Raw genomic sequence first — 12,042 nt, forward strand, 5'->3', positions numbered from 1 at the left:
ACTGAAAGAGGACAGAAGCACGGTCTGCTGGTTAAAAAATGCTGTATGCTAGTGGAGAGTGGGGACAAGTGATCATGCCTAGGAGTTGAGATGCCAGCCATACTCAAATTCATTTCTATAGGAAACATTACATGTGGTTGCAATTACCACCATGAATATCGGAAGAGTTGAATTTCAAACCAAGCTCTGCTGGCTCCAGGTTTTGCAGTACTAGAGAAATTTCAGTTTGTTGCATATTTTGTGTTTTACCTAACGGCTAATGCTGGACTAGAGCTTTAACTACAGGACTTAGAAATTGTATTCTTCCTTCTCCCCTAGAAAGTAAAATAAATGCAAAGGTTTAAAGCGTATCTTTGCACTGCCATTAGCAGGAGCAATAATAAGCATTTCCTGAGTGTGGGTTTCAGTTTTTTGAATATGCAAGAGCAGATCTTTTTCATACTGCTTCCTTGCCGTTCAGCCTAGATAACTCCAGTTATTTATAGAGCTTCAGTACGATAGATGCAAAAGAGTCAGGAAATTGGCTGACTGAATCAACATACAGCTCACAGGCATTGCATTTTCACTGCTGAAATGAATGCAGCGGTACTTGTGTTAACCCTCATTCTGTGCAACTGACATTTGAGCAGTGCAGTTAATCCATGACAAACTTGTTAGACTATCTGCTCCTGCATGCTCATCACTCATGATCATCACACTCTGGCTTCCTTCACAGTTGTGTGTAACTGATGCCTGCCACCTCTGTGTTCTCTTAAACTACACAGTGGCATCAAGGTCACAGAAGAATGTTTCTAGCATTAAGTCATGAAACAGATGATGTTTTGGAACAGTATTTTAAAATTCCTTTAACTTTGGAAGCTCAGAGTATTTCTATCATATAGTACCATATTCAGTTATAAAAATCTAATTCTTTCCAAAAAGGTCGCATTTCTTTATGGAGCACACTGGGCATAATAGTACAGAGAACTCTATTCTTCTCGTATTCTGCAGTAGTTGCAGGACAGCAAAGCACAGCTTTTCCTGCTTTAGATTTTCAGTTATTGTCTTTACCTTCTGTCCAAAATTATCCTGGTCGTGGCATAACCTATTAATGGTATTTAAGCTTTTCCCTGAAGGTGTCTTCATTCTCTGGAGAGACCAATGAGGAAAGAAAAGAAATAAAAATGCCCGTCAACCTAAAAAAAACTTGCTATACATAACACATTCCAAAATGTATTCATATCAAAGTATATTCTGATATGAATCTGCTGCTGTTCTAAGGATGTAATTTATTTTGGCATTGTTGGCATTTTAGAATGCCACAGAAAGGCTTAAATGTCCTGGAAACAGAGTTAAATATCACTTCTCCCTTCACCTTTTCCCAATATTTTCATGGCAAGTTTCTAATAAAGAAGAAAATTCACTGTAATTTCCAATTTCCCACTATCCTATAAACAGAGTGGCTACAGGTTTAAGCTCCAACTGAAGAATTAGTTGAGTAGCAAATAGCATGGAGGCTTCCTTTTTTCTTTTAACTATGCATTCCCTTATACTATAAGGTCACGGCAAGTATATAGAACCTAACAGATACCATAAATACAATACATACAGCTCATTCCCAACTTTTCCCATCTTTGCAGAAATAAATTTACAAAAAATATCAGCAATATCATCAGAAGACAAAAAGAAACAAGTGCCAGGTCTCTCACAGTAAAAATTTTCAGCCTGCCACGTCTTTTTCTGTTATAGCAGCATACAGTGTTTACTTTGACATAAGCATTTATACAGCGCTGTACCAGTTTCCAAATAAAACATTGTGGTTTTGATCCTTACTGCACAGTATTACTTTACAATTCTCTAGAGCAATCTTTTTCTCTAATATGTAAAGAAAATGCAGCTGTTCTTTAGCTTTACCGCAGATCTATTTTTTCACGTGCATTCTTACAACACGCATACAGAATTGTTGAAAAAAGAAGTTTCCTTCTGATAATAAAGGAATGCAATCAACAAGTCCGGAAATTATATGCTAACCATCTATGTGGTCATAAACCTGCTGTCCATGAGAAACTACAGGTGAATACCACTATTCATTTCTCCTTCAAATGATAATGTACAAAGAAACATTAGTTGCAGGCTAAAACAAATCTTCATTTATCTTTGTAGAGTGATCTCCCAGTGGATTTGACATTTACATGCAGAATGAAGGAGGTATTGCTTCTCTTAATCTCAATGGGAGCAGATTCAGATCTCAGTTGAAAACACTGCTAGTTTTAAAACCAGTTCATTTACTATCTTTACTGCCAAAAATCTTCATCTCACCAGGTGTTAAGAATTTTGGTCTTTAAAGAATGCCAAGACCAAATTCTTCTGAATTCATCAAAATGAAATTCCATACTCATCCCTGTGAAATATATCTTAAATGCAACACAGAGGATTCATGTTGTCAGCTCCAACACTTCCTTTGAACATTTAAACAATGTTCCACAAGATATTCAAGCTTTTTTTTTAAATTTAGTTCTATCTATTTTATTTCAGTTTTATATTCCACACAGCTGGAGAGAACTACATTGAAAATAAGATTAACCACAAAAATTGAAGTGTCCATAGCAGTATTAAAAACCATATTAGCAACCAAAGGTGTGGGCAAAATAATGAAGAAGAATATAAGTTCAGTTTGTTTTCAGCAAAGTCCTTCCAAGAATCTCAGATAAGTGAGACTGCTTGTAATGCTCACAGCACCATGCCACTTCCAATATCACATAGAATTGCACAGTGCTTTGAATACAATTCCCTTCGTTCAGGGCCTGCAGGGGAGCTTCATTTTCAAGTCAAACCTCACTGTAGGACATGTACTCCAAAAATAAGCACATCTATAACTAATGCGCTCAAAAAGGGAGGATGACTTTAGTCTTCTGTTAATTAGATGTTTTTCTTTTTATAGAACTTCTGTTCCCTCATACAAGGATTAAAAAAAAAAAAGAAAAGCCCACTGGGAGATGTTTTATAACATGAAAGTATTCCTGCAATTATTTCTATAGGCATATTTAGGGATGGATTTAACAACAGTCATTTGAGAGACAAACGTTTGGTAAACAGAGTGCATTTCTTTTAAATACCTAAAAAGTCAAGAGAGATTGTGCTTTGAACTACTTTACAATGTTTCTGTTATTATACTGTTGGCCTAGCAAAACAGAATTGTTTCACACCTGTTTATTCGTTACTATTCTGCACAAGAGGCATGAATTCACAATTATTCTAAACTGTAAGTCATTTCCTTGATTTTCGTCTCCAAAATTATCCAAGCTCTTTTGGAATTCTAAGTTGACTAAATTCTAGCAGAGAAACAGACAAGGAAAGAGATATGAGGAAATGTCCAGACAATTCTTTGTTAAGTGTTTTGCAGACTGGGCTAAAAGACCTACTGCAAAAAGTGCCAGCATGAAGTCAAGAGTCAACTCACAAAAAGTCAGATGCCCACAAGTGGATTTTAAACTGAGTACTCTAAGCCTTCACATACCTGCTATCTAGCTCTGGAAGTCTCCAGGTATTTAAGCTTTCATCTGAAAGAAATCCTCACATGCATTAAGGTCAGCTTCTGGGTACTTCCCAATCACCCCAGCTTGGACAATGCTGAGCAGCAATGCCTCTATCTCAGGCCCTGTCAAGATTTGCAAACCGCACACCTATCTTCACAGTCCCAGGCTGGCAGGAGGTGACAGGGCACATCTGCTAGTCCATGCTCTGCAAAAAACATCAGGGCTGATTTCCTTCACAATAGCCCCAGTGGGAAGGCTGAAGGAGAAATGATGTCAGTACCCCTTTGTATTCAGTTAAGCACTGGACCAGAAAGAGGTCAGATGCAGCTGGATCCATGTTTATCATTTTGCCCACCTCTAACTTAGCAGGTACAAACCACAGAAGTCACTAAATGCATACAAGTAGACATTCAAATTGTCCTCTTTAAATCATACCACCTTGATTAAGCACCAAAAAGAAACCCCTCCCCCACAAAAAAAAGATGAAGAGTTACTAGCAGCAGGGATAGAGGGGACAAAAGTGAGAGTATGAAGGGTAATTTCTATATTTCATATTAAAATTGTCACTATTAAAATAGGATCAAGGATACAGTCATCATCCTCTGAAGAGACTTCAGAACTCAAGCCCACCCACTTGGTAAAGGACACTAATTATTAAACAGTCATCCTCAGCTTCTCTTTCAGCCAAGCTTGTCCTCAACATTTTCATGCATGAAAAAAGGGAAAAGTTTCAACTAAGGATAAAAAGTGTCCATTTGATTTTTACTCCTGGCAAACAGTGCTGTAAATATATATTCAGTAACAATTTTCTGCTCTACATTTACTTTTTACAAGCACCTGTGCTAATAAGTCACCCCTAAGAACATACAGAAATAAATAAACATTCACATGCAAATATGCAATAAAACCCAAATATTAGAATATGCACTAATCAGATATTATGCCATGCAAAACTTAAATTTCAGTTTTGCTCAATTCTCTATGCTTCCAACTTGTATCTTGCCCAAGAAATAATTCATGCTGATAATGCATGCTTGCTTACCTGAACCATGCTGAACACACCATGAAACATTCAATAAGAGAAGTTCCCTAAAACTGTTCTAGTTCAGACAGATGGCAACAATTTTAAAAAGTCTAATTTCAACATAATTATAACAGATTATTTAGAGATCCTGAAGGATTTCTAGATCAAGACAACAGGGCTGAGTGTCGGGTCCTGCACTTTGGTAACAACAACCCCAGGCAACCCTACAGGCTTGGGGAAGACCTCCTGGAAAGCTGCCTGATGGAAAGGGACGTTGGTGTGCTGATGGACAGTCAGCTGAATATGAGCCAGCAGTGTGCCCAGGTGGCCAAGAAGGCCAATGGCATCCTGGCTTGTATCAGGAATGGTGTGGTGAGCAGGACTAGGGAAGTCATCCTGCCCCTGTACTCGACATTGGTGAGGCCTCACCTCGAGTACTGTGTTCAGTTTTGGGCGCCTCAGTACAGAAAGGACATTGAGGTTCTGGAGCAGGTCCAAAGAAGGGCAACAAGGCTGGTGAAGAGCTTGGAGAATATGCCCTATGAAGAGAGACTAAAGGAACTGGGGCTGTTTAGTCTGGGGAAGAGGAGGCTGAGGGGAGACCTCATTGCTCTCTTCAAATACAGTGCAGTGAGAGCAGGGCTGGTCTCTTCTCAGTGGTGACAGGTGACAGGACAAGGGGAAATGGCCTCAAGTTGCACCAGGGGAGGTTTAGGTTGGATATCAGGAAAAACTTCTTTACAGAAAGGGTTGTGAAGCACTGGAACAGGCTCCCCAGGGAGGTGGTTGAGTCACCATCCCTGAATGTGTTTAAAAACCGTTTGGATGTGGTGCTTGGGGACATGATTTAGTGGTGGGTTGTTAGAGCAGTATGGTTAAGTTGTGGTTGGATTTGATGATCTCGAAGGTCCTTTCCAACCTGAGCAATTCTATGATTCTATACCTTATTATCAATGTATGTTACAGAACATTTTAAGAGTCAGTTACAAGACAGTCACTAACAGTAGGCTCTAATGGGGGCCCAAAAAACTTATTGTAAATTACATTACAAACCCCCTGTCACACATATCCCAGCAAGATTTTGGTTGTAAAGGACATCTTGAACTCAAGCCCAAACCCTCTGCCAGAGCACAATGAGCTACAGCAGGTTGCCCAGGATTCTGTTCAGTTGAGTTTTAGCCATCTCCAAGGACGGAGACTCAACAGCCTCTCTAGGCTGTTCTTCTGTGTTCTGATAGAATTTGAATCATCTTAACTTGCATCTATTGTCTATCGCACTTTCACAGAGTCAAACTGAGAAGAATCTGGCTCTCTCATCTTCTCTGCTTCCCGTCTCCCTCCAGATATTTATACACATTAACTGCGTATAACTTCCAGAAGCTGAACAGTCCTAGCTCTTTCAGTCTCTCCTCATATGAAGGATGCTCCAAGTTCTTTAATCATAAACGTTACTTTTTGCTTCCTAAATGTCTTCATCCAATCATTCAAAAATACAGTCTATTTCTTGCAGCTGCCCAGCAGACCACCCAGAATCATAAAGGGCACTGGACAGTAGCAAAAACTAACACTTCAGCTACTGAAACACAAAACAAAAAAATAATAAAAATGACTCTTAAGTAATCTTTGCTGTATATACTATTTCTCATTAAATAGAAGTTCAAAATTAAGGTTTAGAGACATTGCTGTTTGATGAAAATCAGCCCTTTTAACAGGAGAAACAGAGTAGTTATATAGAATTTATAAAAATGAAACTTAGTAATACACACTATGGACTAGACTAACATTTATTGCTGAAAATATTCTGCAGACACTCTATGTTTACTCAGCCTCTTTGACAACAACAGCAGGTTTTAAAAAATCAATTATTTTCCTAAACAGTTAAGAAGTCAGCTTCCTGGGAGGTAGGGAAAGGCTGGAAGACAACAGCAGTGCCAGGACTATCATCCAAATCTTTGTTGTAGGTAAGGAAGTCTTACAGAGCTTTCTGTAAGAGCAAAGTAATATTTCATCTTGAGCTGGCTTGTTGCTATCTGTGTATAAACATCTGCAATAGAAATGATTCTCAATAAGAGTCTAAATAGTCCTCATCTGGAAGAGCTTCCTAGAACCACAAACTAATCGGTTGTGGTCATATCACTCACTATGTATCAAATAAGCAAAAGGCCATCAGGTCATACAAGAGCTGTGCCTGCAGCTGTGTTGGTCATGCAATGGGAGAATGGACTGACTATCAGCCCCCTCTAGGAAGATGCTGTCACAAATGTTCTTTCACTAGAGAACTTGCTAGATAAGGTAAGCCATCATCGTCATCTCCCCTCTCCCGCTCGTTCATGAAATCATACATCTCTTTCCCACCCAAGCTACTCCACCATTCTGGCACTCTAAAGATTCAAGGTGTAATAGGCCACACACGTGCACACCCCCACCCTCCAAAATCAAGGCTCAATTCATGAGATGTAAGAGGTCTACATGGAAGTCGTGCTAGGAAATCTAAAGAGTCACTTGAGAGAACAGGGTTCAAAAACTAAACTGGAAAGACTACATAGACTGGCAAGAAAAACACAAGAAAACATGCAAAGTAGGTGATTTTTTTTGAGAAAAAACAGGAAGATAAAAATAATGAGGAAAAAAGAGCAGCAGCATGTGCCAAAAATAACTACTCTTTAGTTTAATGATTCTTAATCCTACATTCCAATGAACTACTTTAAATATACCCTGGAAACACAAGTTTTCGGTTATGTCAGAATAATTTAAAAGTTTATATCATGCTCACTGGAATGCCTAATACTTCAGAAAGCAAGAATTAAGCTTGTAAAAATACTAAGTAACAAATTAAGGTAGCTACTGAGTTTTTTTTTTTAAATACCTAAGTAACAAATTAGCACACCCAATTTTGACATAACCAAATGTCTATCTATATCAATAAATTCTTCAATAACTCTGGAATTCTTTTCCTAAGTAACTCTCAGAAAGACTTGTAAGTTACCATAAAGATTTCTGACTGCTTTGCGTGCTCCAGCTCAGGATCTAGAAGCAGTTCAGGCAAAGCAGAGTGAGTACTCATATCAGTAAGAATTAGGGTAGATTAACTCATGCTTAGACTGATCTGCTGTAGTTATTCTGCTTCCAGTACCTCGCCTCATCAGGGACTAAGCTTATACTCAATCTCCCAGAAAACTTCACATCTTTCAACAGATACACAAACCTTATCCCTTCGAAATTTTAGATAGAAAAGAATCTGAAAAAACAGGAATCGACATTTATGAAACCTATGAGAGAAGTGTGAGGTAGACGAAAAATACCATTTTCAGTATCAAGAAGAAATTCAGTTTACTGAAAAGACTAACAATTTTATTTAAGATTTGAAAAAGGAATACTATTAGCTTCATTTTTCCCATGACCACATAAATGCATTGATTTGATACATTTCAGAATTTGTACATCTCTAACAAAATTTAATCCTATTATCTGCTGCATCACTTGTGAACTAAGTTGATAAAATGCTGTCTCTCAGAATGGTTACATTTCATAAAAACCTTTCAAGCGTTAAATAGCTTCTCAAATTCAGGTATCTACAGACTCCTTTTTAAGTAGATTAGCCATAGCTATTCCAAATTTATCTCTAGATGCATTTATATCAAAACATGAGAGTCACAATCTTTATTCTGTAAGATTTAAAAGAAAATGTTTTCTTTAGTCACAGCCTCTGATTGGTACAGATTTGTATTTACAGGATCGTCATGTACTTTTCCCTGGTAGATCAAGGAAAAAAAAAATGCTTAAAAGCATAAGTGTCCAGAAACAGAAGAGATTTAAATTACATAGAGCTGAAGAATACTGCCTGAAACATCCTCACGCTATACATGATTCTTATTAGGAAGTCTGCTGTTTCCATCATACTGGAATATGCTGCATCTTGATCTACCCAATATTCCTGGTTCATCACATACTCTGACCAACTTCAGAACAAATAAACATTGCTATACTTAATAATACCATGGTAAATAAAGGCTAAATAGCAAGGTGCAATACAGAACTTTCATCTTTATAACTTGCACAGAAATTAAATTTACACAAATCCTAAGTGCTTACTGAACATCATTAAGAAGTAAGGCATGCCAACAAGTCACAACTATCTCCATGACCACTTCTATGAAGAACTACCTCTTACAAACACAAAAACTAAGTAGATAACACAGCAAAAATGAGTCATGCTATACTAGATATATAATGGGTTATCAACCACAATACACTGTCATATAGAGAACAGATATCGATATATATACATATCTCTCTGTAACATATATTATACATATTGAGAATACATATGATTATAAAACAACAAAAATTATAAATATTATGAAATATTATGCATATAGCAAAATTATTGTTCTCCCTGTATAATATTTACATATACTTACTTTGTTATGTAATACAAATATCATACAAGGAGAATTTTTCAAATTGCAAGAAACAGCCAAAACACTAGTTTAATAGCTTCCCAAGTTTCACTACTGAGGATTTCTAAGCCTTGCACATTCAATGATAAAATTAGCACAGACTGATATTTAAAGATTGTGACAGAATGCTGCAGTGCCAATTAAGATAACTCCTACCCCATAAGGATAGAAGGGTAGATTTCTGTCTTTTTTTATTATTAAAGGTTTTTAGTATTTGAAAGAATACATGCTTAAAAGATGGTTTATTATAGTGAACACTGTAGGTTTGCAAGCCAAGTTGGTATAAAGCTCTATGTGACGGTGAGAGGGAGGGATGAAACAATACAAAATGCAAATAGAAAATGTTGGAACTCTGAAGTAGAATGGGACAACCTTATACAGATCTTCAGTAATTTCAATGAATTAAGAATATAAAGCCAAGATTTTGAAGAGACATGCAAAGGCAGGTCTTCTGTCTAAATGAACCGCAGTTCTTTTATTTATTTTTTAACAGGTATATGCAACATTATGTAACATGATACACACAAACTCTTCACACATGCATACAGGCACGCACTGCAATTCCAAGAAGACAAAACTCTTTCTTACCAAGACTGAACTCCAGCTTTGGCTCATTTGCAATTCTTTGAATACCTTTTAAAGTTAAGAAAAAGTAAAAAATGGTTAGAAATAATTTCATTTCAATATCTGTTTTGTGTGTGTGTGTGTGTGGTGGTGTTTTTTTTTTTTTTAATACAGTCTAAGTGTTTCACATGCCTAACTCATACCACATCAATTATTTTCCATGGTGAGTGGAGCAACTCTTTATATTAAAAACTCAGTGAAGTAAGTCTTTGCATGAAGTATTTGCCCAAAAAAGAAAAAAAGATGACATGTTTCTTTGTAAAAGGAACTTTTCATTGCTGAGAAGGAAAACTAAGGAAAAAAATCATGAGTGGTTACATTTAAACTTTCAATCACAACAGCTATCTACGGATTTAATATTTTTCAGACAGATACAAAGTCATTTTTTCACAAGTTTACCATTGCATTAAAAACGGAAACAAAAATATATCTTGTCAAAGTATATAAATCACGTTAATCCAGTAAAATACACCACTGTATTATCAGCATACACACAAATTGTAAAACAACAAAAAAACTCTATTCTTTAATAGAAAACACCACTTCATTTTTTCATACGCTGAGGACAAGGAGAGCATTTTAGTTCCTTTCATTTTGGAATTCTAGTGCATATTTTACAGGAAAGGGCTAGAGATGATAAAGGAGTGAACTGCAACAAGAGAAACATAGGAAGGATGGTTAAATAATATTGGGTTGTTCACCTTCTGCAGGAAGTAATTGGAGCATAACTAACTACAGTATTGATTAAACTTGTAGAAATGAAACTGTCTTATGTTGATATTTACGTATTGTCTCCAGTGATCATCATCATCGAGTATTCGCAAACACTGAACAAACTGGTCAGATTTGGAAGAATCAAGATGGTATATAAAATAGAACATAAGAATCTTGTTGCAATTTTAAAAATAAAATAGCTGTTTGTGCTCCATGAAAACAATGATGTAGAATAGGTCTAGTGCCACAATGTTATCATTATTGTAGCTAATCATTCAAGTCTATGCAGAAAAAATTACAGCTGCAAAGCTTAGAAAGGCCTTGGTCAGTAAGAAATAACAAATAAGATCCTTTCTTTAAAATTGAGTTATAAAAAATTATCTGATGACACATTTCTCAGAGTTCAATCTCATCACTAGCACATTCAGCATATTGGAATGTTTTTTCGAGTATGCTGGATACAGACTTGATTGATAGATCAGACAGTTGAAATCCAGTGCATAGCAGTATAGTACAGTTCAGGCCCCCGTGCATCAAACACAGCACAAAATATGGCTAGATGCTTTCAAACCCCAAAGTGCTTTCATATCACAAAGTACACTTCTGTGACACTAATTTAAGTATCACTAAGGCCTACTTAACAAATTTATCAAAATTATCAGATTGTCTTACAAGTCCATATGTTCATGTAGGACAAAAAAAAAATAATAGGATATTTAAGTTTCATGAAGAAAATATAGAAAAAATGCCAGAGAAATAGTAACCACATATTTGTTTCCCTGAAGATTATCTGATTAACTGAATATGTAACAGGTAATGATATTAAAAGATAACCTTCATCAATTTGCTCCATCTACAACTGCACCTTGTCAAGAAACAAAATAAACAGCATTACATACACTGTTTGAGACATTATCTGTACTACTACAAATTCTGGTGCATTTTTATTGTACCACTCAATAAAATAAGTACATGCACTTACTCGTAAGCTGTGGCTCTCCTATACTGTCTATCTGTGATGAAGGTAGAAACTGTTGTGCTTCATCTGATGCTCTCTCCTCTTTGATCTCCATGATCAACCTCCAGAGCTGATGAATTTTATTCCTCAAACTTTGAGTTTGCCTCTCCCAGTGCCACAGCCCAAGATTCACAATCTGCTTTTGATGCAGCTTCGGGGTAAAGATGTGGTTCTCCACTCTGAAATTCAGCTATCAGAAAACATTAACACTGTTTTTAGCAATTCTTTCTCAGACAAGGGATCACAACAAAATTGATATTATGCACCATTAAAACCATTACATGCTTCTTCTGTCACAGACCCATGCACCTCATTTACCACTTGAATAAAACCCCCTATTCTTTACATACTCAGCGCAGTACAAAGATTATCCACAGAGTGCTTCCAAAAGCAATTAACATGTTGCTAAATGACATGGCAGAACCAAATCGAAATGGGAAGCTCTTTTTCAGTACAGATTCTGCAGCTCAGCAGGTACCTATCAGAACTGCTAACTTCAAAGTAGAATTTGATTTAGCAGGGGCAGCAGACAGAGAGAGGCAGTGGGATTTAACAGAATGTGTTCATCAGTTCTTCTGTTAGAGCTGACCCTTATGCTCAGTGTTTTATTCATCCTTGGCAGAGTACTGCTCATCAATACATAGAGATAATTTAGCATGACATAGTTTGTCTGTAAAGACCCAACAA

At 36.7% G+C, this 12,042-nt stretch overlaps 1 protein-coding gene across 7 annotated transcripts in view; it reads right to left on the reverse strand.

Moving 5' to 3' along the window:
- The window catches only part of INPP4B (inositol polyphosphate-4-phosphatase type II B), a gene marked incomplete at its 5' end in the record, with an annotated part of 191,005 nt that extends 179,460 nt beyond the window's left edge, over positions 1–11,545 (reverse strand). For all 7 annotated transcript variants that reach the window (XM_021394498.1, XM_021394499.1, XM_021394495.1 and 4 more), the window contains 2 exon segments: positions 9,588–9,632; positions 11,320–11,545. In XM_021394498.1, the coding sequence (XP_021250173.1) occupies positions 9,588–9,632; positions 11,320–11,545 (271 nt within the window).

The sequence above is a fragment of the Numida meleagris genome, chromosome 4 (assembly GCF_002078875.1).
Source record: "Numida meleagris isolate 19003 breed g44 Domestic line chromosome 4, NumMel1.0, whole genome shotgun sequence".
In the NCBI taxonomy this organism is placed as follows: Eukaryota; Metazoa; Chordata; class Aves; order Galliformes; family Numididae; genus Numida; species Numida meleagris.